The sequence below is a fragment of the Aythya ferina genome (assembly GCF_964211825.1).
Source record: "Aythya ferina genome assembly, chromosome: 8".
NCBI classification, from domain to species: domain Eukaryota; kingdom Metazoa; phylum Chordata; class Aves; order Anseriformes; family Anatidae; genus Aythya; species Aythya ferina.
Window position 1 is genome coordinate 10,722,758 of NC_140304.1, and position 23,659 is coordinate 10,746,416.

Below are 23,659 nucleotides of genomic sequence, written 5' to 3' on the forward strand. Positions count from 1 at the left end.
CTGGGACCTGCGGCTGGGGGGGAGGAAGGTGCAACGGGCTGAGCTGCCCAGAGAACGGGGTGAGCCTTCATTTGGGGCCAGGAGTGGAGCAGAAAAGCGTGTCCCTGCTTGGGTCTGCGGGGCAGGGTGGGCCACAGCCCCCTGCCCACCCCACATACTACGGGACACGAGCTTCCTTTTAGCTCTCGGGGCAGGGAATTGCGTGGGGTGGGCACCTGCAGCCCCGTGGGGTGGGAGCAGCACCGGGGAGGTTTTCTGCACCAGGAGGTGGTGGCTACGGCTTGGGATGTCACCACGGCACGAGGGGCAGTGCCACAAGCTTGAGGTGCCACGGATGTGGACGGGGCAGCACGCAGCCAGGGGACAGCAGGCTCCAGGGATGGAAGGGACACCTCGGTCCCCTTGGGAGCACCCCAGTGCCAGGCACCTGCCCCGATGGCCTTGCCGGAGAGGTGGGGACAGAGCCAGTGCCACGCTGTCACCGCTCTGAGCACCCCGCTGTGCTGTGTCCTAGGTCAGGCCGTAGGGACAGACGGGGACGATGCCAGCACCGACTTCGCCAGCGGCATCGAGGAGGAGGTGGCTCGCAGCGCCGCGACCCAGCACGTAAGTTGGGGTGTGCAGCACCAGGAAGAGGGGCTGTGGGGCTGGGCAGCGCGCTGTGCCCCGTCACCCTCTGCCTCTGTCCCTCTAGAACAGCCCCCGGGTCACCAAGGAGAGCAGGGGCAGTGAGAAGGCACCACCAAGGAGCTCAACGCCAGGGCTACGGGCAGAAGAGGAGCTGCGGGAGCTGAAGGCGCAGCTGGAGGAAGCCGGCTTCTCCTCCGTGTCCCACATCAGGCAAGAGCCCCCCGGGGTGGGAGCAGGCGGGTGGCGGTGGCCCCAAGGGGATCCTCAGACCCCTCACGGCACCGTGTGCTGCCAGGAAGGCGATGCTGAGCCTGTGCCTGGAGAACGCGGAGCTGAAGGAGCGGATGGGCGAAGCCACGTCGCTGCTGGAGAGCGGGGAGCAGGAGGAGGCCGGGCTGGGGGGCTCCGCGTCACCTGAGCCCCGCAGGACGCAGCGCAAGGGTCGCGGTGGCCTCGGGGACCGCCAGGCTGGTGGTAGCGGGGACAGCCAGGGGCTCGCAGCGGAGAGGGGAGCCGTGCCCACCAAGCGCCCCGCGCTGGAGGCACGGAGCCAGGACGACGCGCCCAAGAGACCCTGCCCCAGTGCCCCTGGCGGAGGGGACGGGAGCCACGTGAGTGCTGCGGAGAGCGGGATGGGGACGGGGACGGAGGTCTGGGGGAGCTCACAGCCCCGTTTCTCTTTCCAGCAGGAGGAGGGCACGGCCCCAGGCGGGGGCTGGCCGGGGCTGGGTGCGGAGCTGCGCTCTCAGGTGGCGCAGGGGCAGAAGCAGTGCCAGGAGCTGCAGGACAAGCTGGCCGCCTCGGAGGCCACGGTGCGGGCACAGGCGGAGCAGCTGGAGAAGTATCACGTCCTGCTCCGTGAGTCGTGGGGCAGGAGGGATGGGGGGGGTCCGTGCCAAACCTGGCATGCCCCGTGCGTGTGTCCAGCCTGGGGGGGGGCACCCTGAGCTGACGGGGTGCCCGGCAGGTGAACCCCACGCCCAGCAGCTCAGCAAGCAAGTGCAGGTGGACTTCCAGGACCTGGGCTACGAGACCTGCGGGCGAAGCGAGACCGAAGTGGACCGGGATGAGACCACCAGTCCTGGTGAGGAAAGCTGGGGGCTTTGGGGACCCCACGCCTCGCCCGTATGGCACAGAAAAGTGACACCGTGCCCTGTCCCCCCCGCAGAGTGCGAGGAGCCGGACGTGTTCAGCGAGCCCAGCCTGGGCGAGGAGCTGGGGTCCCCGTGCTGCCTGGGGGTACCCAGGGCGGGCAAGGCTGCCCTGAAAGCCACGTCCCCTCCCGACGTGGGAGCCCTGTGCCAGCACATCAAGGACCTCAAGGCGCAGCTGCTGAACGCCAACAAGGTGATCCAGAGCCTGCAGCGCCGGGCCCGCTCCGTCTCCGTCACCAGCGGCTACACCTCGGGCACCGAGCGGCCCCCGCCGGGCCCCGCCGTGTTGGCCTCGCCGTCCCACAGCCTGACTGATGAGGACGAGGGCTGGCAGTCGGACGGCCGTGGCACCCTCTGCCCGCCCGCCCCGTGGGCACAGCACGACCTGGAGCAGCTGGTGCAGCGCGTGGCTCTCCTCGAGGCACAGCTGCCCGCCACCAAGCCCGGAGGGGGTTTTCCCAAGGAGCTGCAATCTGCTGCGTGGCCGGGGTATGGATGGGGAAGAATGGGGCCAGAGGGGGGTCTTTGGGGTTTTCTAGGGGTTGTCCAAGGTGGTGGCTTCTTGGTGTGTGCTCTACCCACAGCCAGGCTCTCAGGGACACCCCCACAGCATCCTGTCCATGCCGGGCTACCCAGAGGGGTGTCAGGCAGCCCCGTGACCCCCCTGTTTTCCAATCCCCCCTAGGAAATACAACTCGCTGATCCAAGCTCAGGCCCGGGAGCTCTCCCACCTGCGGCAGACGCTGCGGGAGGGCCGCGGGGTGAGCCGCAGCCTGGCCCAGCACCTGCGAGACGCCCTGAGGTCCTTCGAGGAGCTCCTCCGTGGGACTGACATCGATTACTACCTGGGCCAGGGCTTCCGGGAGCAGCTGGCACAGGGCAGGCAGCTGGCCGAGAGGCTCAGCGACAAGCTGGGCACCAGTAAGCGCCTTTGGGGCGGGTGCTGGGGTGTAATGGGGCGTGCTGGGGTGGAAAGGGATGCTTTAATGGGTGCTGTGAAGGGCTGGGACCGTTTGGACACCCTGTGCTATGTGGGCTACCTGCTCCAAGCTGGAATCTCCTGTGTGGGCTCTGTTTGGGGTACAGGCAGCCTGTGGTATGGGGACGCTGACCGGTTCATACCTGGCTTGTTTTTTTTCAGGAGATCGACAGGATGGGGAGGATAAAACCAGCCACGAGCTCCTGGCACTGAGGTACCTGCTCCTAGGGAGCTCTGGGGGGAGGACCTGCTCTGCAGGAGCACCCTGGGCTGCTCTGTCACTGCTCTCAGGGGTTCCAGGGTGCTCCGGGTGGGCGTCCTGGGGCTGCCTCTCTGGGTTTGGCACCCCGGGCTGCCATGCTGCATGGGTGGGAAGTCGGGGTGTCACGCTGGAGCGAGCACAGCCCCAGCGATGCCCCGTCCCCGCAGGCTCAGCCGGGAGCTCCAGGAGAAGGAGAAGGTGATCGAGAGCCTGGAGGCGAAGCTGCAGGAGCGCTGCGAGTCCCCGGGCAGCAGCCGCCCGCCCTCCGAGTCGTCCCGCTCTGCCACCAGCGCCTCCTTCGTGTCCGACGCGCTGGAGCCCTGCTCCGACGGAGACGCAGCCAGCGAGTGCAGCCAGTGCCACGAGGAGCCCGCCCGGCTCACAGGTACCACGGGGGGGCCACGACCACGGGCTGGGGACGTGCAGCACCCGGATCCCTGCTGCGGTGGGCACCCGTGTGGCTCAGCACCTTGGGGAGGACAGGACCCCCCAGATTGAGCCAGAGCTGCGTTAACACCTCTCTCCCTCTCTCTCCTGTCTCTAGGCCTTCACTTTGACTCCTTGTCCAAACCTGTTAGTGCCCCCCTGCCTGCACTGACCCCGGGGCTCTCCCCGTTCCTGCCCACGGGGCTCCCCCCGCCCGCAGCCCCCCCGCTGCTGGGCTGCTGCGGGGCCCCCGCCTGCTCCCTGGCCGAGGCGCAGCAGGAGCTGCAGGTGCTCCGGAGGCAGCTGGGAGAAAGGGAGCGCCTGCCTCCTGCACAGGGTTGGTGCCGCCTGCCCTGCGTGCTGCATGGCCCCCCCGGCCCCCTCTGCCCTGCCCTGGTCCTTCTCCTGCTCCCTGGGGCCACTGCTTTGAGGCCAGATCCCAATATTTTGGTTAAGGGACGATGGGGACGTGGCTCTCTTGCACCAAGGGGTGGGGTGGGTGGGATGGGCACAGCCTGAGGCAGCACTGGCAAGTGGTGCGGGTGCCTGGGCACCGTGGGGGAGGGTTGGTGTGGTTAGGTGTTGTGTAGGGGCAGGGCTGAGACCCCACAACTCAATTCATGCAATCAGTGCGTGCTGGGAGAACCTCTGCTCTTTGGGATGAATGGGTTTGAGCAGGGCTGGGGATGGGGACAGCGGGCTGCACGGCTGGGCATAGCAAGGAGGCTGTGGCAAGAGGGTTTGTTACCCCTGTTCTTCCTCCCTGCTCACTGCTCTCCTCCTCCTCACCCTTTTGCCCCGTGTGCGTGCAGGTGTGACTCTCCCCGTGCCAACAGCCAAGCCCACAGCCTCGCTGGGACCCTTCGGAGAGGGCGGCAAGCTTGCAGCCTCGTTCTGCCAGCACGGCGCCCTGCAGAGCCTGGCCAAGGCGCCCGGGGCCAGCGACACCCGTGTCCCCTGGGACGTGCCAGGGGCGCTGCCTTCGGGGTACCCGTCCAGCCAGAAGCTAACAGGTACGCTCCTTGGGGGCAGCCCGGGTGGAAAAGGGAGGAGGCGCAGCCCCAGGAGGGCTGTGGGGATGGCACGGGGCAGGCGGCGCAGCCATCCCCGCCCTGAGACGTCTCCCTGGCTGCGTCAGGGGCAGACCTGCTGGAGGAGCACTTGGTGGAGATCCGCAGCCTGCGCCAGCGCCTGGAGGAGTCCATCTGCACCAACGACCGGCTCCGGGAGCAGCTGGAGCGCCGCCTGGCCTCTACCGGCAAGGCCAGCGGTGCGGGGCTGCAGCGGGGCCAGCTCGGGGGGGGGTGGCAGGCTTTGCACGCCCCCATGGCACGGGGAAAAGCCCTCGGGCCCTGCGTGGCGCGGTGCTGCGGAGAGGGGCTCAGCACCCGTCCCCCGTTGCAGGTTTGCCCGGCGATGTGTTCGCCCAGGGGCCGGAGCTGGGGCTGCAGCTGAGCGGGGAGAACCGGGCGCTGCGCGAGGACAACCAGAGCCTGCGGCTGCAGTGCGACCGCCTCTCCCGAGGTAGGGCCGGGACAAACCCCTCGGGGGCTGAGTCCCCCCGTGGGGTCACCCCGCTCGCTGAATGGGGTGTTGGTGACGTCCCCGTGTGCTCCGTGTCCCCAGAGCTGGCACGGGTGCAGGAGGCGCTCCTGGCCGCCTGCTCCCGGGTGCGGGAGGCTGAAGCAGAGCTGGGCCAGAGGCGCGGGGAGCAGCGCAGGCTGGCGGAGGAGCTCAGCAAGCAGCAGGAGAGCATCCGGCAGCTGCGGGACGAGCGGCTGGCTCTGCAGGAGGACAACAACAGGTAAGGTTTGGGGCCGGCGGGGCTGGGTGGCGTGCGGGTGGCTCCAGACCCACGTGGCACCTTTCTGCAGGCTGCAGCACACGGTGACGCTCCTGCAGCAGCAGGGTGATGAGCACCGCCTGCTCCTGCAGGCCCTGCGCACGGAGCTGCACGTCTACCAGAGCCTTCCCGGCCCCGCTGCCGAGCCCCGTGCAGGTACAGGGCCCGTGCACAGCTCACCCAGCTCGGGGTGCCTGTCCCAGCAGCAGGAGGGAGGGAAGGCCCCCAGCAGCCCCGTGCAGGGAGCCCCAGTCTGTTGCTTCTTCTTCCAGGCTGCTTCCCGTCCCCTCCGGTGCGGGATGTTGGCACCAGCTCAGCAGCTTTCTCTCCACCACCCTCTAAGACATTGGTGCAGGTGGACGGTAAGCACCGCTGCTGAGACCGAGAAACTCGTGGCACACTTTCTGAGGAGAGAGGGCAAAGCCAAGCCCCGAGGAGGGCCGCAGGGGTCCTCACCCCGCTCTGCTCTCCCCAGAGACGCTCGGGGCAGACCCAGCGGTGAGGAGGAGCGAGGGACCGACGGGGGCTCACGTTGTGGGCCGCCTGGACACCTACCGCTCCCTGGAGCAGCGCATCCTGGAGGGAAAGGCGCTGGCCCGCGAGCTGACGTGTGCGACGCGCCCGGGAAAGGAGGTAAAGCGTGGGCAGGACGGGGCTGGAGCAAGGAGGGAGGCTCCGTCTGCGCCACGGATAAATCGGGCTGCTGGCAGCCAGGCAAGGTGGCACTGCGGGGCATTTAGGGCAGGATCTTTGCAGCACGGGGTCCCCGTAGCGGGCACGAGTGTGCTCGAAGCATATTGGAGGGGATCCAGCCCGGGGTGCCCCAGCAGCAGCCACTCCTGCACCCTTCTCCCACAGGTGCCGGGGTACGTGGGCGCGGGACAGCTGTGGGGCAGCGCCAGCACCCTGCAGCGCGTGCTGGAGGAGTGTGCCTCTCTCCTCACCACCTTCTGGAGCACCGTGCTGCCCGTCAGCCCTGCCCAGCACCAGGGCAAGGTGAGCACCGTACTGGGCGCTGGGATGGGGCCGGGTGCGTGCCGCTCACGGCCCTCGTCTCGTCCCAGGAGCAGGCTTTGCAGGGCGAGATCGCGGCGCTGCGTGCCCAGCTCCGTGAGAAGGACGATGCCCTGCAGAGCACGGCCGAGCGGCTCCGCAGCATGGCCCGGCTCAAGGACAGCATGGAGCAGTTCATCGTCAGCCAGCGTAGGTGGCACGGCCAAATTGGCCCCGTTCCTGCTTTATGGGGTCGCTCCGTGGCGCGGGGACCTCGCTGACCCTGTCCCCTTCTCCCTGGCAGTGACCAGGACTCACGGCGTGCTGCGCAAGGCCAGGACCAACCTGGAGGTGAGCCTGCCCTGGCCGCCAGGACAAAGCGGGGTGCCCTCACCCTGGGGACGGGCGTGGATGCGGTTCTGCTGGCTGTCCCCACCCTCTGCGTCCCTGTCCTCATCCCCCAAGAGCCCCCTGCAGAGTGTTGACCCCACTGTTGCCCTGCTGGCCAGCTGAGCACTCACCACGTGTGTTCCCTCGCCAGGTGAAGGCCCAGCAGGCCCTGCCCGTCGCGTGAGCCCCCGGCGGGGTGGGAGCGATGTCCCCGGCCACACCACGGCCCGCCAGCCACCGAGCCGTGCCGCCTCCAAGGGCTGGAGCAGACAGGGCTCAGAGGTGCCCGGCGCTGCCCCAAAACCAGGCACTGCGCAGTGGGTTTGGGGCAGCGCCGGGCATCGCCTTCCCTCCGTTTGCCTTCGCTTGGCGTCGCAGCAGCAGCTGCTGGCTTGGGCTTTGCCTGCCCCACGCTTCTGCGTGTGCTCCCTCCCACCCGTGGGGTGTCACGGCCCTCTGGCCCTGGGACTCGGTCCCACCCGTACCCCTGCTGCATGCTGCCCCTGCTCGTGGCTGTTTGTATATAGAGACAGGTACAGGTACGGATATCGGAGCTGCGTCCCAGGGGCTCCCCGGGCATGCCGGGGCCCCGGCGCGGGAGGAAGATGTAAGAAATGTCGTGTTCTGTCCAGCGGCTTCAGAGTCCCCAATAAAGCTTTCCTGTGGGTCCTGGTGATTCTGGCACGCCTGTCCCTGCAGCTCTGCCCTCCTCCCCAAGCCCCCAGGGGCAGTAGGCGGTGGCTGTGCCCAGGGGGACAGCTCTGACCCTTCCTGGAGCCCCCTCAGGGCAGCTCTGTGCCCTGTGGGATGCTCCCTTCCACCCAGGGGCTGCCCCACAACCAGCAGCCCAGCACCCGTGATGCCACGCAAGGCTTCACCGCTCCAAATCCCCCCTCCAACACCAGGCCAGCGGCACCGAGACCAATAAATACTGTAATAAATAGAGAAAACCCTGTCACATGGCACTGCTTCGGCAGCAGACGGTGCAGCTGGGGCACCTGCCGTGCCCCGCTCTCCTCCCCAGGGCCCCCCTTGAGCAGGCGCCCCTCTCGCTGTGCCGCCGGGGCGGGCGTTCAGGCGTTCAGTCCTTCGCGGCGCTGTCCTGGCAGCAGGGAAGCGTGGCTGCGTTTTGGCTGCTCCCTCCCTCCTGCTGCCTCAGCGCTGAAGCCGGCGGAGGGCTGCGAGCTCGAAGCTGGGGAGCACGAGGAGGGGGCAGCCCCGCAGTCAGGGCTGGGGGACGGGGACCTCCCGGAGCCCCCAGCCAGCAGCGTGGCCTTGGAGACTCCTCGCATTGGCAGCAGGAGGACGCGGTGCTGCTGGCCTGGGCTGAGGACGGTGCCAGGATGGCCTCGGGGCCCCTTGCAGGCTGGAGGAGATGGGTAAGGTGAAGCCCTTTCCGTGTCGGGAGCGAGGAAAGGCTGTTCTGGTGAGCAGCGAAGCAGCCCCGGACTCACAGAAGCCAAGGGGAGCTGGAGGTGGGTGGGAGCCAGGGCTTAAATCAAACCACACCAGTAGGATGGGGCAGTGGCACCGGCCCCAGCGGGCTCGGGCTCTGCGTCCCCGCCGGGTTTGAGGCTGGAGCCGGCGGCCAGTCCCCACACAAGTCCCGTGGCCCAGCGTGTGCAGACAAAGTGGCATTTCGTGTCCTGCGTGGGGGGGCGGGCGAGGCCCCGGCTCAGATGGGCTTGTAGAGCAGCGTGGTGACGTACTTCTTCTTGTAGCGGTGCGTGGCGCTGAGCACCATCACGCCGTCCTGCAGGAGGCACAGCGTCAGCTGGAGCAGGCGGGGGCTCCACGCAGCCCGGCCACACCACCCCAGCAGCAGGATGCCCCAAAAGAGCTGTGAGCAAGGGGCTCCCGCTGCTCTGTGGGGTCGGGGAGCCCCCCAGCGGGTCTCTGTTGTCCCAAGCCCCACAGCCAGCGAAACGCATCCACCCCGTGACAGGGCAAGGCGAGGGAAGGGTCTGGTGCAGATCCCAGCCCCACAGCACTCCAGGGAGGCAGCTACAGGGAAATTTGGGGCTGTAAGGCCACAACCTACACCCCTGCGTGTGCTACGTTTCGCCAGGGAGCTGAGAGCTCCTTGCGTGGGTCTCCCAACCCCCTGCCACCGTCTCCACCCAGGTCCCAGCTCCTGGGAGCCGCAGCTGCTCCCCTTTCCTCACCCAAGGTCCTGCCCTTACCTTGATGGAGAGCGCGTAGAGGTGGTTGAGCATGACGTGGTTGGGTTCGGGCAGCAGGGCTGGGTCACACTAGGACAAGAGGAGTGTCAGGAGGGAACAGCAGAGCCCCGAACCCCCCAACCACCACGGGGAGCAAGGAGCTGCCACCTCGGGCAGCCTGAGCTGCTGGGTGGCTGTCCTGAACGTGATCACGGCCCAGCTGAGTGCCAGGCACAGCAAGGGGCCAAACCAGAGTGGTGAATAGGAAAAGGTGACGTTATCTGCATGCAGGCAGCGTGCTGGTACCCACCGAGATGTTGGTGTCCTTGTTGAGGATGACCTGGAGGAGGTGAGGCGGGAGGATGGGGGGCGATTTGAAGCGCTCCTCGGGCCGGTACACGTACATCTCTTGGCCGTACGGGCCGGGTGGTGAACTCGATAAGTCTAAAGGGAGGAGACATGAGACGGATAAAGCAAGACTGGCAAGCCCAAGATGCTGAGAAGGACCCAAGAGGGTCTTTCAGGCATTAATGTCTTCCATCAGCCCAGCCTGGGGTTAGCATGCAGTGGGGCAGCAGTGCAGGCTTGTCACATCTCACGGCTCAAAGCCACAGCAGCTAGGGGGCAGGTGGCTTGTTCTGTTTCAAAGGGGTCTTCAGGCACTAGTTCCCCCTTAGCCACATATCCTATAGCAACAGACCAGACTTCTCACAGCACAATAAGCAGCCAGGCAAGCCCTGGGCATTTCCAAGGCTGGCACATGCACTGACACAACACAGGCAGCCTGCGGTATCCACTCTGAGACCCCTACAATACCCCTGTAGGGTCTCTCTCCCCGGGCCAAGCAGCTGGCCAGCCCCCGAGCAGCACCGTTTGCAGCAGGCACAGCTCGCTGGTGCTGCACAACTGCCTGACGGGGAGGTCCCAGGATGGGAATTGCTGTTTTTGGAGCCGTTCAGCCTGTGTGAGGGACCACAGGAGCATCGTTTGGGGACAGCCAGCGCCCTGAAGCGCTCCACCTCCTCGGAGCTGCTGCTGCTGCTTGCGGGCTTCTCTTCAGGCTGGGGCTGCCCCTGAGACGGGGTTTATGCCTGAGCTCCCTGCCAGCACTGCCCGCGCGGTAACCCAACCTGCTGCTGTAAGACGAGCGGAGGAAGGTTCGCGACGTGCCAGCAACAGTACAAATCGCCCTGGCGTGAAAACCAGGGGCAGCTGCTGAAAATAACCCGGCTGCTGCTCTCACCTAGCTGCCGCCCCGGGTCGGATGACTTACTCACAGCCCAGCGGACAGAAAGGGATGACGGTCCCGGCGCTCACCAGTCTGAAATGGCAGCCGCAGGCGGGCACCGACCCTGCCCTGGGACGGCGCTAGCACAGAGCAAGTTACAGCAGCACAGCCCCTCGTGGAGACGAGGCCGTGGCTGCGGGCTGCTGAGGACACGGGCAGGACACGCTGCCAAACCCAAATCTCTCCAGGCCTACGCCTCTGCTCGGGGGGTCGGTTCACCCCCCCCCGAGCAGCGAGTCTCAGAGCAGGAGGTGGAGAACAGCGCATGCAAAGCCGCAACGCCAGAAAAAACTCACCCCGACCTGAGGTTTCTGAGCTCTCCAGGGAATCCACCTTCAAAGCATCGAACACCTCGAAGTCAGACTTCTTGACGTGAATCAGGTTGTTGATTGTCCCCATCTGGCTGGTGACCACAGGCTGGAGAGAGCAGAGGTAAGACTCTTCCTGCGTTACCCTCAGCTGAAGCGCACCCAGATCCTCCCAGCCCACGCTGCCTTTGCTGTGTCATTATCTCAGAGCACAGGTGGCAAAAGTCTAGCTCTACTCTGCACTTGCAGATCTCTGCTGATTATCCTGGGAGGATTTCCCTTTGCTCCCAGGCTCCTGCATCACCTCCTGCTTTCATTCTCCTTCCTGCTACATGCTGATGGGCAAGTGTTCTCTCCTTCCCCGATCCTTTGTGAGTCAGGTTGGAGGAGAACCTGCAAGTGAATGCTGACTCGTGGCTTGTCCTTCCATGTAGCTGACTCTAAATGGGCCTTTAAAGGTTTCTGGGGTCTCACTGGCACCCAATACCTTCCCATACAGCATGTCCAAACCCATAGGAACCAGCCTCTGAAAGGATTTATGGGATGGAGCTCTCCTTTTATTTTGGTGGATATCCTCTGCTCTTCCTGCTCTCCCTCTGCTGCGGTCACATCATTCCTAATCCCCTGCCCAGGGCAAGATCTGCGGGGATAAAGCTTCGTGAGTTACCTCGGATGGGTCATGCACCCACTGGCCGTCCACAAAGAATTTGTACTGGTGCTCTCCTTCCGGGAGGTCCAGGATAGCAACGAAGTCATTGTGGCTGTGCAGAGAGAAGAGACGTGCTGCACCATCACCCCGGTGATGCTCTGGACGCTGCCCTTCCGTGGGGTTCCAAAAAAGAGCACGCTCAGAGCCCCAGCACGACCCAAACCCCTAGGAGCCTGGCCGCAAGGAGCACAGGAGTTCAGCTTGCAGCCCTGCCCCGCGTGCCCAGGGAAGCCGTTGTGTCAGACGCTGCGTGCAAGGCTGTGTGGGCAACACATCTAAACTTGTGCTGGCACTGCAGGGTGAGAGCAGGAAGCACAACAGCTCTGAATCGAGATAAACCCATGCCAGAGATTTGCTGGGGTTATGCCTGGAGTCCTGCACAGCGTTTCCAGGAAAAACAGAGATGTATTGCAGAGCAACAAGAAAATCACGATGGCAGGGAGACGTGTGAGGGACGACTCAACAGCCCCTGCTAGGCATGGAGTAAGGCCACAGCCCGGGGAAGAGCTCCCAGGGAACTGCAGCACACCTGGGCAGGGCTCTGGGGCCAGGGCTGCAGCCGTGTGGCATCCAGCTGGGAAAACAAAGTGGCCCGTCCCGTCCCGCCCCGTGCCGCTGTTTCACAACTTCCTACCACCACAGCAGCACCACCCCGGGGAGAAGCTGGCCGCGTGTTGGTGACCTCCAGCTCAGGCATTTTGAGCTGAGAAAAGCCAGGTGAGCAAGAGGAACAGCGCCCGGCACCGAGAGGAGAGCGCAGGGTGACCCGAGGGGCTGCCCACCTCTTGATGAGCGGGATCTTGGTGCTCCAGTTGTTGAAGGACCCGGAGATGAAGACCTCTTTGCCCCCGTCAGCCCAGCGGATGACAGTGGGGCGAGCCTGTTGGGATGGTTTCACCGACTCCTCCAGATCCGGCTGCCACGACACAAACTCCTTGTCCCCGGGGATCTGACAAAGAACACCAGAGCCTGGCTCAGACACGGCGACAACGGGGGCCACGCTCACTTTCCCCTCACTTCACTCGCTAAAATCCCTCTCCACGCAAACAGCCTGAGCCCAGCACAGGGCTCTGGGACAAGCTGAAGCGCCAGCCAGGACCCCAAACGTTAAGGAGTGTGAAGGCAGCAGCCATCCCCTACCTTGGAGTCGTGGGAGCTGAACACGCTGGGGTCGTCGGTGCTGCCCACCATGATCTTGTGCGGGTGCTCCTTGGCGGCGTGGGGCGTGCTGGAGCCGTCGGAGCGGTGGGACTTGGAGCCATGGCGCTCCCCGGACACTCTCTCGCTGGTGGTGTTGCCCATGGCAGCTCAGCAGCCCCTGGGGGAGGAAGAGGAGGGCAGCGTGCCTCTGCCCGCGGGCTCCCGCAGCGAGGAGAGGAGCGAGAGCACTGCTTCCCAGCGCCCTCGGCCAGGGCAGACTGACAGCAAGCCTAAAAAAGGCCCAAAGTTCATCCCCAGTGCCAAGTTTGGGAGCTGGAGGGGAGTTTAACAAACAAGACAGCTTGACCTAATTATAGCCCTATCCTTATGAACCATCATGATAGTTGCGCTGCTAATTGCTACCTTCTGAAGCAGATATGAGTCGTGCTGCGTCTTACACAAGCCCTTGCCAGGCAGCAGGGCACAGACAGGAAAAATAAAGCCAACCTTTACTGGCAGATCGGTTGCTTGGCACTCACAGAGCCTCTTTCACAGCCCCACAGTCAGGCTCTCCAGAAAAAAAATGCTATGTCCAGCAAGAAAACAGCCTGAGAGTGAAAGTAGCAGCTGTGTAACAGCTCCCAACGCGTCTCCGAGAGCTCGCGGGCAGAAGAGCAGAGCCTGGAGCCTGGCAGGAGCAGCAGGGAGCGCTTACAGCGCCCGAGTGGAATCGCCCAAGCTGGAGCTCGGCCAAGGCAAGGGGCTATTGCTGTGGTGCCCGCAGGAAGCTCAGCTCTGATGGTGTTCGTGTCTCGTTCACGTCTTGTTCAGGCTGCCACAGGTCCCGCAGCGGGTGGGATGGGCACATCCAGCCACCCCGGCACCCTCATCCCCATCTCGCCCAGCCTGGAGAAGGCAACGCAGGCCCAGCTGAACATGCAGCGCCCGGCCACGAGCAGCTACGCACCTCCTGGGACAGACACCAGAGCCATTAGGGTTACGAGGGAGTCTCCAGGCTCAGGTTTTCAGCAGCTGGGATGGGTCGGGGTTCTTGGCCCCTTCCCAGCTTTATTTTGCAGCTCCGCAGAGCAAGGCGGGAGGACGGCCAGCCCTGCTTCACCTGCTTAGTTGCAACATCTGGGGCTTTGTTTAGGAGATCGAGTTATACGCAGGGTGCCAGGCGAGGCTGCCAGCCAACGCCAGCCTTTAGCACATTACGGAGCAATTACTGAAGTATTTCTTAAATCCCCGGGGCTGGAGGACAGCTAGCCCACACGCCTACCCTCCTGCAGTGAGGGCCAAGCATCCCTGAGTGTTCAGGCTGGGAGAGGAGCACCACACACCCCGACACCTTCCCCCTCTGCCCCAGAGGAGGTTTGCCCAGAGGTTTGTGCAGCTCCCCACACAACCTGTCCCTGGGTGGGTGTTCAGAGGTTTTTCCCCCAGCACCTCTGCTACGGCTCCCTCACTGCTGGGCTGCGAGGCATGGTGGAAGGGCTGAACCTCTTGTATGGAGACAGACCTGAGCGACACACGCAGGCTTTCTCAAAGCTCCCCTTTCTCTTCTCTGAGAGGAATCCCCTCCCTTTGGCTGTCCCTACAGACCAGGCACCCTAAATGCTGCCGACACCACAGCCCAAGCAAGCCTCTGCAGTGAACCTGTCAGGCCCTGAGGGTTAAAAGCGATGGGGAGCAGCTCGTTGCTCAACGGGATAACGGCAGGGCGAGGGGGGACGGCTTTAAACTAAAAGAGGGGAGGTTTAGCTGAAAGGTTAGGAGGAAATTCTTCATTATAAGGGCGCTGGGGCGCTGCCACAGGCTGCCAGAGGGGCTGCGGGTGCCCCAGCCCTGGGGGCTGGATGGGGCTGGGGGCAGCCTGGGCTGGTGGGAGGGGGCCCTGCCCATGGCAGGGGCTGGAGCTGGGTGGGCTTTGGGGTCCCCCATAGGGACACAGCCCCCGAGCAGCGACACCGGGGGGGCTCCGGTGACAGCGCGGGGCACGGAGCGCTGCCACAGCCCCTCCGGGCACCCTCCGTGCCGCCCAGCCGCCACCCCGTCCCTGTCCCCGTCCCTGTCCCCGACCCCCCGGCACCCCCCCAGCCCCCGGCAGCCCCCGGCCGCGGCCCCACCTGCCCCCAACGCCGCCGCCGCCGCCTCTCCGCCTCCGCTCAAAATGGCGGCCGCCACCGCCGGCCTCTGCGGGGCGCTCTGCCCCGCCTCCATTTTGGGTGAGGGCGGCGCGGCTTCACGGCGGGCCGGCCGGGGCCGGGCGCCGCCATCTTTGCTGTGGGCAGCCCGCCATGGCGGTGGCGGGGCTGTGGGGACGAAGGAGGGGCAGAGACTGGTCCTTCAGGCCCGGGGCACCGGGAAAGGCTTTATTGCCTCTTTTTTGGGGCTTGCGTTGTTGGTGTCCCGGCCTCCGCAGCCCGCAGAGGTGTTGGGAGGTGTGGGGGTGTGAGCCCAGTCCCCAGAGCGTCCCCCCCCCCCCCCCCAGCAAAACCCCAAAGTGAGGAATAAGAACACAGAATCATAAAATCAGAGAATATTCCGAGTTGGAAAGGACCTACAGGGGTCATGGAGTCCAACTCCTGGCGCCGCAGGGGTGTACCCAAAATTTCTGACCATACAGCCACAGGACTATATAGCCATAGGACTATATAGCCACACGACCATATAAGTACATGACCATATAGCTATACGACCATATAGCCACACAACCATATAACCAGAGGACCATATAGCCATACGACCATATAGCCACACAATGATATAGCCACATGACCATATAACCACACAACCATACAGCCATACGACCATATAGCCATACGACCATACAGCCACACAGCTATATGACCAACAGCACAAGGCGGCCACCAGGACCCCAATTCCCCTTCCTTTTGGGCTAAGGCGAGAGCGAGACATAGACGAGCGTGGCGGCGATCAATCCGATGCTGAAGCACACCTTGAGGAGGTGCGGCACCGAGCTGGAGCGTGGCCCCGAGCGCCCGGCTGCGCCGCACAGGGGCTGGAGGACGCGCTGCCGCTGGGTCAGGATGGCGGCGCGGGCGCCCCGCCAGGCTCCCGGGCCCCGCAGGCGGTACTGGTAGGGCGTGCAGGGCCCCAGCAGCACCTCCAGCGCCAGCGGGGGGTCGGTGAGGAAGAGCAGGGGCAGGTTGGGCTTGACGCCCAGCTGGCAGGCCAGCTCGTCCATGTAGGGGATGTAATCCACCTGGATGGTGTGCCGCCGGCTCGCCACGTACCTGCGGGCAGGGAGGGAGGCTCGGTGTGTGGGCACCAGGGAAGGGGTGACGGCAGGGGGAATGCTTTGTAGGGTCCTTACCGCTTGGCCATCTTCTCCTTGGTTTGTGCAATGTCGGCCAGCATGGTGCTGGTTGGCGGCAGCTCCTGCAGCCCTGGGGAAGGAGAGGAAGGAGGGAGAGCCGTGCTCCCGGCAGATGCGGGCCTCTGTACCCAGCGTGGCCTCTGCTCGTGCTTTGCCACCAAGCAGGGAGCAAGAGGGAGGCATGTGCAAAGAAAGAAAAGGGAGAAAGTAGGCTGCAGGCAAGAAGACCTGTTACCAACCCCGCAAGATTAAAAAGTGCAAGGCTTGTTGTGAAATGCAGTGTTGGTTTTTGTTCCTACACAAGAGGAGAACAAAAGGAGGAGGAGGTGCCACCAGCTGCACCTGCTGCACGACTTGGCTTTGCTGCACCTGGAAGATCCTGGCTGCACCCTCCACCCACCTCACTTACCCTTGAAGACGTGGGTGGCCCAGCGACACTGGAGCTCCGAGATGGGCATGATGGCTCCCAGGGGCTGGATGAAGCCGATGAAAGCCAGTGTTGGCTTCTCCAGGCCGACGGGGAACATGAATTTGTAGAGAGAGGCCTGGTTCTCCACCACCTTCACACACTCCTCGAGGAAGGGGAAGGAGAAGCTGTACCCCGTGGCAAAGACCACGGCGTCGATGTCTTCCCTGGTGCCGTCCTCGAAGATGGCAGATGTCTCCGTGAACTCCTGGATGTTGGGCTTCACCCGCACCCTGCCCGAAATGATGCGGTTGGGCAGGTCGTCGTTGATGGTCGCGTGCTGACTGAGGGCCCTGGAGGACACAGACAGAGCTCGTGGGGCCAGGCTGGGGGCACCAGCAGGTCCCCGCGGCACTGCCTGGGTGCTCACCGGTGCTGGGGCTGCAGGCCATAGAGCGAGTGGTCAAAGCGGGCGTTGAGCTTCCTCTCTAGGACGAAGTTGCTCACGGAGAGGGGCAGCAGGCTCTGGAGGAGCTGGATGAAGCGGCTGAGGTAGGAGAAGTCGAAGGGGTAGCCACCTTCCGCCACCCGGTGCATCACCCAGGCCCCGCGCTTGGTGCTGAGGAAGACCTGGGAGGAAGGAGAAGGGAGGCAGCGGTGTCGAGCCACATCCCACTGTGGTCCTGTTCAGGTACTCTTCGACCCCACTGTGCCCCTTGGGTGGATTGAGAGGGGATGAGGCGCTTTGGATGGGTGCAGTGCTGGGGGGAGGGCAGATATTGTTTGGTGCCCTCTGGAATCGGATCGCTCTTTCAATAAATACCCTAGTGAGGGACATTTCATCTTGCTGCCGGCCCAAACTCAGATTGCTTGGGCTGGGAATAAAATCAGGCTGGGAGCAAAGAGGAGCAGGAGAGTGTCGAGCCTGGCTGGCTCCGCAGCTCACCTGCTTGGCCGTGTGGCTCAGCTCCACCGCGATATCGATGCCCGAATTCCCGGTGCCGACCACCACGACCTGCTTCCCCGTGAAGGCCCGCGGGCTCTTGTAGTCCCGGCTGTGCAAGTACCAGCCCTCAAAACTCTCCAGCCCTGCAAGAAAAGAGCAAAGCCGTGCTGGGTGCAGGTGGGTGGCCTCGGGAGAGGTAAGCACCTGGTGGCAGGGGCGCGGGGCGTACCGGGGAAGGCGTGCAGCGGGAGGTGCGCGTCGGTGTGGTGCCCGGTGCACACCAGCACGGCGTCAAAGACATCCGACTGCTGCTTGCCCTCGCTCTCGGTCACCACCTCCCAGCGGCCCGTGGAGGCGAAATCGGGGCTCTTGGACACGCGGCACACGCTGGTCTGGGCAGGGGGGAGCGGGAATCAGCGTCTTGCAGCCCCCCGACCCCTGTGTCCCCCCCCAAGGTCCCCGTCTCTCACCCCGAAGCGGACGTGCCGCAGTAGGTCGAAGCGCCGGGCGTACATGCGGAAGTACTCCATGATCTTGGAGTGGTGCATGTAGTTGGGGAAGTCGTCGGGGATGGGGAAGTCGCTGAAGCACATCATCTCCTTGGAGGTGTTGATGATGACGGAGCGGTAGATGCTGGCGCGGCCCTCCTCGGGCTGCTCCTGCGGGCGCGGGGCACGGCTCAGCGCCAGCCAGGGGGAGATTTGAGGGGTTCCCAAAGCCCCCCGTGGTGCCGCTGCCCCACGAGCCCCACAGGGTGCTGGTGTCAGCTCAGTGGCTGTTCCTGCTCTCAGTGTCTCTGCCTTGGCTCTGCTCCATCACTGTTCTGCACCCACCACGGGCAAAAGCAGCGTTGTTGTAGCCAAGCAGCCCCAAAACCCAGGCTGGTGCCGTGCAGCGTGCCCCAGGCTCCCGTGCTCGTGGCAGGGCAGGGCAGGGCAGCGAGGCACGCCTGGTTGGCGGGGGTCCCAGCGAAAAGAGGCAGCAGCAGCGCTCGGCGGGGGCAGGAACAAATCCGGGGGTTCCCCCGGGCAGGCAGCGCCTGGTGCCGGTGCGTGGGAGAGGCAGAGGAGCAGGGAGAGGAGCAGCCCGGGCTGCCAGGGCCGGGCTGGGCAGGAGGGGACGGGGACAGGTAGGGAAGGGACGCCAGCAGCAGCAGGGCAGCTGGGGAGCTGCGGGGTGGGCACAGGGGAAGGGATGGGTGGGAGAGAAGCCAGCGGGGAAGGGAGGGGATGGGGAGAGCGAAGCCGGAGCAGCGAGCCCCAGGGTGAGGGCTGGCCCCAGTCGCGGGTCCATGGGCAGCCTGAAATGGTGTGGGGCTTACCTGGAAGCGCCACAGCCCCCCGATGTCCCCGCTCCTCTCGAAGCAGGTGGGCTCCAGCCCCTCGTCCAGGCAGCATTTCAGGGCGCACAGGCCCGAGGCGCCGGCACCGATGACGGCCACTCTCTGCGCAGCCATGGCCGGCGGTGGCAGCAAGGTGAGGCTGGCGGGGGGCACAGGAGGCGTGTGGGGCCGCTCGGGCAGCACCAGGCGTCCCGGTGCTTCCCAGCAGGGGTGGCCGAGGGCAGCGGGGGCATTGCGAGAGGTTTCATCCAGACGTGATCTACAGGTTCCCACGGCGCCGCGCCACACCTCCCGCCCGCCCTCCCTCCCTCCGCAAAGGGGTCATTATCTTCGGGAAGCACTTCACCACCTCGGAGAGCCACCCCCAGGAATTTCCTGGGTGTGGGGGCTGAGCCGTGGCCCCGCTCCAAATTTTGGCAAGTCACGGGGTGGAAAATGAGATGGGGGGGATGCTCCGGGCACCGCTGCCAGCCTCGGTGTGTGGTGGCCGGGGCAGCCGGCGCTGTGCCAGGTCCCCAACCCGTGTCCCCATGGGGCCGTGTGTGACAGGGTGGGACATATCCGTGCTGCTGTCACCCCAGGCATCTGCTCCAGCTCCGCGTGCCCCAGACAAGGCTGCTTTGCCGTGGATGTATGGGTGTGTATGCATAGCCCAAGCTGTGCGTGTCCCCAGCACGCAGGGGGATGTGAATAATAGGACAGGTTCCTGGCTCTGTTTAAGACACTTTAATCCAGTTAGAAAATTCACCGTGCCTTCGCCGTGAAGGTTTTAGCATCGGAGGAGGCCCCTTGGGTATGCAGGTGACAGAACAGCCCGGCCAGTCCCCGCTGGGTGCCAGCGGTGCCTGAGCAGGGTGGGATTTTCCCTACACAAGGGCAGGGTTTTTCCCCCATCCCGCTGCAGCCGCGGGGCATTATTTGGGGCTGCCACATCTGGGAGGCTCCAGTGCCTCAGCTTCGCTGCTCAGGGCTGTGCCAGCAAGCGGATCGCCCTCCAGGCACGGGGGGCACGGCTGCCGTGGGGATGCACGGCCCCCCCCTGCCCTTGCCAACCCCACCAGGCAGCGAGCGGGGGCCTAGAGGAGGAGGAAGATGACGGCGAAGACGGCCACGGCCACGGCCAGCTTGCGGAGGAGCGGCAGGACGGAGGCCGAGCTGTTCTCCTCCACGGGCCGCGTCTGCAGGGGCTGGAGGACGCGCTGCCGCTGGGTCAGGATGGCGGCGCGGGCGCCCCGCCAGGCTCCCGGGCCCCGCAGGCGGTACTGGTAGGGCGTGCAGGGCCCCAGCAGCACCTCCAGCGCCAGCGGGGGGTCGGTGAGGAAGAGCAGGGGCAGGTTGGGCTTGACGCCCAGCTGGCAGGCCAGCTCGTCCATGTAGGGGATGTAATCCACCTGGATGGTGTGCCGCCGGCTCGCCACGTACCTGCGGGCAGGGAGGGAGGGCTGGAGCCCTTTCTCTGGTGGCACGTAGCCACGGGAGCCCACCGGCAGCCCCCGCTAGCCCACGGTGCCCCTGCCTCATCCCAGCTGGTTCCTGGCGGGGTCTTACCGCTTGGCCATCTCTTCCTTCTTGTGCTTGATGTCAGCCTCCATGGTGTGCCTCGGCGGCAGCGTGCTCAGCCCTGGGGGGAAGAGGCACACCTCAGGGGGCTGCACGAGCAAAGGCACGGCTGGCTGCTGCCTCCCAGACACAGCTGGGCACCGTCTGCCCCAGCTGTGGGGCTGCAGGCTCCGGGGGTGTTTTGCCTCGCTTACCCTTGAAGACGCGGGTGGCCCAGCGACACTGGAGCTCCGAGATGGGCATGATGGCTCCCAGGGGCTGGATGAAGCCGATGAAAGCCAGCGTCGGCTTCTCCAGGTCGACGGGGAAGACGTATTTGTAGAGGGAGACCTGGTTCTCCACCACCTTCACACACTCCTCGAGGAAGGGGAAGGAGAAGCTGTACCCCGTGGCAAAGACCACGGCGTCGACGTCTTCCCTGGTGCCGTCCTCGAAGATGGCAGATGTCTCCGTGAACTCCTGGATGTTGGGCTTCACCCGCACCCTGCCCGAAATGATGCGGTTGGGCAGGTCGTCGTTGACGGTCGGGTGCTGGTCGAAGACCCTGGAGGACACAGAAGGAGCTGTCAGGGCAGCGGGGTGGGGAGAATCTGCGGTGTCCTGCCCCAGGGGGGGGGCTCGTCCCCGGGGGTGGCGTTGGAGGGCGCGTCCCTCGTCACCTGTGCTTTGGTTTCAGGCCGTAGTGCGCGTGGTCGAACCTCATGTTGAGCTGCCGCTCCGCGAAGCCGCTCGCCATGGAGGAGGTGAGCAGCTGCTGCATCAGGGCCTTCAGGCGGGTGGTGAAGACGATGTCGATGGGGTAGCCCTGCTGCCCAACGCGGTTGAAGATCCACGCGCCGCGGCGGGTGCTGAGGAAGACCTGGGCGAACGGGAAAGTCACCTCCTGAGAGCTGTGGTGGTCGTGGGGACACCAAGGACCCCCAAAAATGGGTGTCCTCGTGGAGATGGTGGTCCCAAGCCTGCGGTGTCCCACCTGGGGACGGTGCCACCGGGCACGGGGACGCTCTGCCCGCGGGGACCCCGCTGCTGCTGCTCACCTGCTTGGCCGTCTGGCTGATCTCCACAGCCAGGTCCGAGCCCGAGTTCCCGATCCCGATGATAACGACCCTCTTGTCCCTGAAGTCCTGCGGGTCCTTGTAGTCACGGCTGTGCAGGTAGCGGCCCTTGAACTTCTCGATGCCTGTGGGGAGGGAGGAGGGATGCTGTGCCGGGCTGGAGGCCCCCCCAAAACGAAGCAGGATCCGTGCTGTGACCCCGGGGAGCCTTCCCTGGCTCTGCCAGACCCACCCCAGGGCCAAACCACGCAGGAAAACCCATGGAACCGGGAGAAAAAGCAGCGAGGAGAGCAGGCACAGCCACAGCACGGCTTTTTGGGGGCTTTTTTTTCACAGCGAGGGGCGCGGGGCGTACCGGGGAAGGCGTGCAGCGGGAGGTGCGCGTCGGTGTGGTGCCCGGTGCACACCAGCACGGCGTCAAAGACATCCGACTGCTGCTTGCCCTCGCTCTCGGTCACCACCTCCCAGCGGCCCGTGGAGGCGAAATCGGGGCTCTTGGACACGCGGCACACGCTGGTCTGGGCAGGGGGGAGCGGGAATCAGCGTCTTGCAGCCCCCCGACCCCTGTGTCCCCCCCCAAGGTCCCCATCTCACCCCGAAGCGGACGTGCCGCAGCAGGTCGAAGCGCCGGGCGTACATGCGGAAGTACTCCATGATCTTGGAGTGGTGCATGTAGTTGGGGAAGTCGTCGGGGATGGGGAAGTCGCTGAAGCACATCATCTCCTTGGAGGTGTTGATGATGACGGAGCGGTAGATGCTGGCGCGGCCCTCCTCGGGCTGCTCCTGCGGGCGCGGGGCACGGCTCAGCGCCCCTCTGTCCCCGGCCCCGTGCAGGTCACTGCCTCGTGACGGAGCCAGGGGGGTTCTGCCACCGTGAGGCTCCCCAGGACCCACCGGGACGTGCACGGATCCTGCCCCAGGACCGCCCCGTGGCCGGCTTCGGTGCCCTGCTGACACCCGCAGCCAGCACGGCTTACCTCCAACCTCTTACCTCAAACCTCCACAGCCCGCCGATGTCCCTGCTCCTCTCGAAGCAGACGGGCTCCAGCCCCTCGTCCAGGCAGGCTTTGATGGCGCACAGCCCGCTGCTGCCCCCGCCGATGACGGCCACCCGCCTCGCCATGCCGCCCTGCGCCACCCAGCCTCGGCCGGGGCCGCTTGTGGCCTGGTTTTATGGCGCTCGGCGGCGAGGGGGAGCCTCCCCTGCCCTCACTCCTCCCACGGAGCCACGGGGCAGGCTGCCAGCTCTTGGCTCGCTCCGGCTGCTTCGTTTTTCCGGCAGAGATTTGGGCCAGCAGCCGCCCCGGCACCCGCTTGGGGTCCCCCGCTGCGGGGGGCACCTCGGGGGGCTGCCCGGAGCGGGGCAAGGGGCAGCTCAGCCCCGCGGTGTGCACGCTGGAAAATCAAACATTGCCTTGAACTTTTACCTGCAGGATTATCGGGATCAGCCCAGACCTGCTTACGCCGAACGCCGCTGGTACCCTGTGGGTGGGTGAAGTGGCTCTGGCAGCCCCGGGGGCACCCTCCCCACGTCACCCACGTCCCTGCAGCCGTGGCTCGCTCCTGGCCGCCCCTTTCCCAGCCCCGCAGCCCCCCTCGGCTCTGCTGGGACCCCTCTGCCAGCTCCACGGGGCCAGCACAAGGAGGACAGCTCGTCTGGGCTTTCCTGCCGTCCCTCCCCACCCCGCTGCGCTGCGAAATGGCTGCACGGCTTGCTGTCGTGCTGTCCCCTCTCCTTTGGCAGCTGCCAGAGGAACCGAAAGTCCCCACAGGCCGGGACTCTGCCCCCGCTGTGCTCACGACCACAACCTCTGTGCTGCGTGGGACGGGCTGCCCGGCACCCTGCTGCCCTCACCGTGGCCTCGTGTGGGCATCAGTGCCATGGCTTTTTGGTTTTTTAACTTGATTTTTTTCCAGGGACTTAATGGCCACGAGCAGCCCCACCTGGCCCCAATCATTCCTCACACCCCCAGCGCTATTTAAGCATTGCCCAGAGCCCTCGCTCCCTGCCTGCCGTGCCTGCAGCCTCGCCACCATCAATTTCCTGATTATCTGCACTCTTGGCTCATTTTGCAAGGTACGGTGGGATCAGCCCTGGCTGGCAGAGTCCCTGGCAGCTCTGCTGTTGCCCTCTACTCCCCTGCGATGCCTTCCCCCATAGGGCAGAAGGGGATTGCTGAAGCCCTGTTCCTCGCCTGCCGCCCAGTGGAAGGAGCAGCCTCACCTTCAGGAGGGTTTTGGGGAACGCAGGCAGGGATCTGAGCAGCCCTGGGCTGGGTGAGGGTCATGGCTTTCCCCTAACCCCCCAGCGAGGCGATTCCCGCAGCAAGGGGGAACGTTTTAAGGCCCCAGGAGAGGGTGAGGCAGGAGCCGGACTCCCGGTGGTCCTCTCCTGCCAAGAAAAACTGGAAGAAAAGGTTGCCAGGATGAATGGTGGCAGTGCAGGGGAGCCGAGGCAGTTGGTACAGCTCCACGTTGTTGCCCCTGGGTGACTGAAAATCCTGTGGACGGGGGAAAAAAGAGCTGCAAAGCTCTACACAGTGGCGTGAAGAGCAGGCTGCTGCTGCTGGGGGCTGCGTCCCCATCCCCTGGAGATCCCATGGATGGCCCAAACCCCCGGCTGCCCCCTTCCCTTCCCCGCAGCACTGGGAGCCAGGTGCCCGTGTCCCTGTTGGCCTTGGTGCAGCGCCTAAACCAGGGGCGATAGGAAGGAGACGCATTGC

At 65.2% G+C, this 23,659-nt stretch overlaps 4 protein-coding genes across 10 annotated transcripts in view; 1 reads left to right on the top strand and 3 right to left on the bottom strand.

The window, feature by feature from the left end:
• PDE4DIP (phosphodiesterase 4D interacting protein) overlaps positions 1 to 7,353 on the top strand; it is a 30,304-nt gene extending 22,951 nt beyond the window's left edge. For 3 of the 4 annotated variants that reach the window (XM_084527116.1, XM_084527113.1, XM_084527115.1), the window contains 21 exons: positions 515 to 606; positions 695 to 840; positions 926 to 1,241; positions 1,317 to 1,488; positions 1,598 to 1,714; positions 1,799 to 2,273; positions 2,470 to 2,705; positions 2,926 to 2,977; positions 3,193 to 3,410; positions 3,570 to 3,788; positions 4,264 to 4,464; positions 4,590 to 4,721; positions 4,856 to 4,975; positions 5,078 to 5,255; positions 5,326 to 5,450; positions 5,567 to 5,656; positions 5,770 to 5,927; positions 6,153 to 6,290; positions 6,359 to 6,497; positions 6,592 to 6,638; positions 6,829 to 7,353. In XM_084527116.1, the coding sequence (XP_084383242.1) occupies positions 515 to 606; positions 695 to 840; positions 926 to 1,241; positions 1,317 to 1,488; positions 1,598 to 1,714; positions 1,799 to 2,273; positions 2,470 to 2,705; positions 2,926 to 2,977; positions 3,193 to 3,410; positions 3,570 to 3,788; positions 4,264 to 4,464; positions 4,590 to 4,721; positions 4,856 to 4,975; positions 5,078 to 5,255; positions 5,326 to 5,450; positions 5,567 to 5,656; positions 5,770 to 5,927; positions 6,153 to 6,290; positions 6,359 to 6,497; positions 6,592 to 6,638; positions 6,829 to 6,861 (3,404 nt within the window). In that variant the 3' untranslated portion in view covers positions 6,862 to 7,353. The remainder of the gene's footprint in view (positions 1 to 514; positions 607 to 694; positions 841 to 925; positions 1,242 to 1,316; positions 1,489 to 1,597; positions 1,715 to 1,798; positions 2,274 to 2,469; positions 2,706 to 2,925; positions 2,978 to 3,192; positions 3,411 to 3,569; positions 3,789 to 4,263; positions 4,465 to 4,589; positions 4,722 to 4,855; positions 4,976 to 5,077; positions 5,256 to 5,325; positions 5,451 to 5,566; positions 5,657 to 5,769; positions 5,928 to 6,152; positions 6,291 to 6,358; positions 6,498 to 6,591; positions 6,639 to 6,828) is intronic. The other variant, XM_084527114.1, reaches the window with a different exon arrangement.
• A 238-nt stretch (positions 7,354 to 7,591) lies between these two features.
• PRKAB2 (protein kinase AMP-activated non-catalytic subunit beta 2) lies at positions 7,592 to 14,548 on the bottom strand. 4 transcript variants are annotated; one of them, XR_014695344.1, is made up of 8 exons: positions 12,285 to 12,745; positions 11,927 to 12,093; positions 11,103 to 11,196; positions 10,424 to 10,544; positions 9,150 to 9,283; positions 8,861 to 8,929; positions 8,017 to 8,430; positions 7,592 to 7,666 (listed from the first exon to the last, which is right to left on the bottom strand). XR_014695344.1 is itself a non-coding variant. In XM_084527121.1 (8 exons), exons 2-8 carry the CDS (start codon positions 12,444 to 12,446, stop codon positions 8,353 to 8,355), a joined length of 825 nt encoding a protein of 274 aa, XP_084383247.1. In that variant the 5' UTR covers positions 12,447 to 12,462; positions 14,414 to 14,548; the 3' UTR covers positions 7,592 to 8,352. The 4 variants fall into 4 exon arrangements, 3 of the variants coding, with proteins under 3 accessions (XP_084383247.1, XP_084383248.1, XP_084383246.1); XM_084527121.1 differs by adding an exon at positions 14,414 to 14,548 and having other exon boundaries at positions 7,592 to 8,430; positions 12,285 to 12,462; XM_084527122.1 differs by having other exon boundaries at positions 7,592 to 8,430; positions 10,430 to 10,544; positions 12,285 to 12,746.
• An 81-nt stretch (positions 14,549 to 14,629) lies between these two features.
• On the bottom strand, positions 14,630 to 18,626 carry LOC311440338 (flavin-containing monooxygenase 5-like). Its single transcript, XM_084527118.1, has 8 exons — positions 18,301 to 18,626; positions 17,450 to 17,638; positions 17,209 to 17,371; positions 16,980 to 17,122; positions 16,464 to 16,663; positions 16,037 to 16,386; positions 15,625 to 15,697; positions 14,630 to 15,544 (listed from the first exon to the last, which is right to left on the bottom strand). Exons 1-8 carry the CDS (start codon positions 18,433 to 18,435, stop codon positions 15,187 to 15,189), a joined length of 1,611 nt encoding a protein of 536 aa, XP_084383244.1. The 5' UTR covers positions 18,436 to 18,626; the 3' UTR covers positions 14,630 to 15,186.
• Positions 18,627 to 19,032: 406 nt separating this feature from the next.
• Positions 19,033 to 22,288, bottom strand: LOC311440337 (flavin-containing monooxygenase 5-like). The gene is made up of 8 exons (XM_084527117.1): positions 21,928 to 22,288; positions 21,531 to 21,719; positions 21,292 to 21,454; positions 20,919 to 21,061; positions 20,541 to 20,740; positions 20,076 to 20,425; positions 19,870 to 19,942; positions 19,033 to 19,743 (listed from the first exon to the last, which is right to left on the bottom strand). The coding sequence occupies exons 1-8, from the start codon at positions 22,057 to 22,059 to the stop codon at positions 19,398 to 19,400; spliced, it is 1,596 nt and encodes a 531-aa protein (XP_084383243.1). The 5' UTR covers positions 22,060 to 22,288; the 3' UTR covers positions 19,033 to 19,397.
• Positions 22,289 to 23,659: the final 1,371 nt, after the last annotated feature.

What these genes read in the sequence shown, in the direction of transcription:
- LOC311440337 (XM_084527117.1), bottom strand. Translation starts at nt 22,059, where the DNA reads ATGGCGAGGCGGGTGGCCGTCATCGGCGGGGGCAGCAGCGGGCTGTGC. An exon ending in TGCGGCACGTCCGCTTCGGG is followed by an intron (nt 21,455 to 21,530) that starts GTGAGATGGGGA and finishes CCCCCTGCCCAG; the next exon opens with ACCAGCGTGTGCCGCGTGTC. An exon ending in TCAGCCAGACGGCCAAGCAG is followed by an intron (nt 20,741 to 20,918) that starts GTGAGCAGCAGC and finishes CCGTTCGCCCAG; the next exon opens with GTCTTCCTCAGCACCCGCCG.
- LOC311440338 (XM_084527118.1), bottom strand. Translation starts at nt 18,435, where the DNA reads ATGGCTGCGCAGAGAGTGGCCGTCATCGGTGCCGGCGCCTCGGGCCTG. An exon ending in TGCGGCACGTCCGCTTCGGG is followed by an intron (nt 17,372 to 17,449) that starts GTGAGAGACGGG and finishes CCCCCTGCCCAG; the next exon opens with ACCAGCGTGTGCCGCGTGTC. An exon ending in GGCCTGCAGCCCCAGCACCG is followed by an intron (nt 16,387 to 16,463) that starts GTGAGCACCCAG and finishes TGTGTCCTCCAG; the next exon opens with GGCCCTCAGTCAGCACGCGA.
- PRKAB2 (XM_084527121.1), bottom strand. Translation starts at nt 12,446, where the DNA reads ATGGGCAACACCACCAGCGAGAGAGTGTCCGGGGAGCGCCATGGCTCC. An exon ending in CTCAGAAACCTCAGGTCGGG is followed by an intron (nt 9,284 to 10,423) that starts GTGAGTTTTTTC and finishes TCCTCCCTTTAG; the next exon opens with ACTTATCGAGTTCACCACCC. An exon ending in ACAAGGACACCAACATCTCG is followed by an intron (nt 8,930 to 9,149) that starts GTGGGTACCAGC and finishes CTCTTGTCCTAG; the next exon opens with TGTGACCCAGCCCTGCTGCC.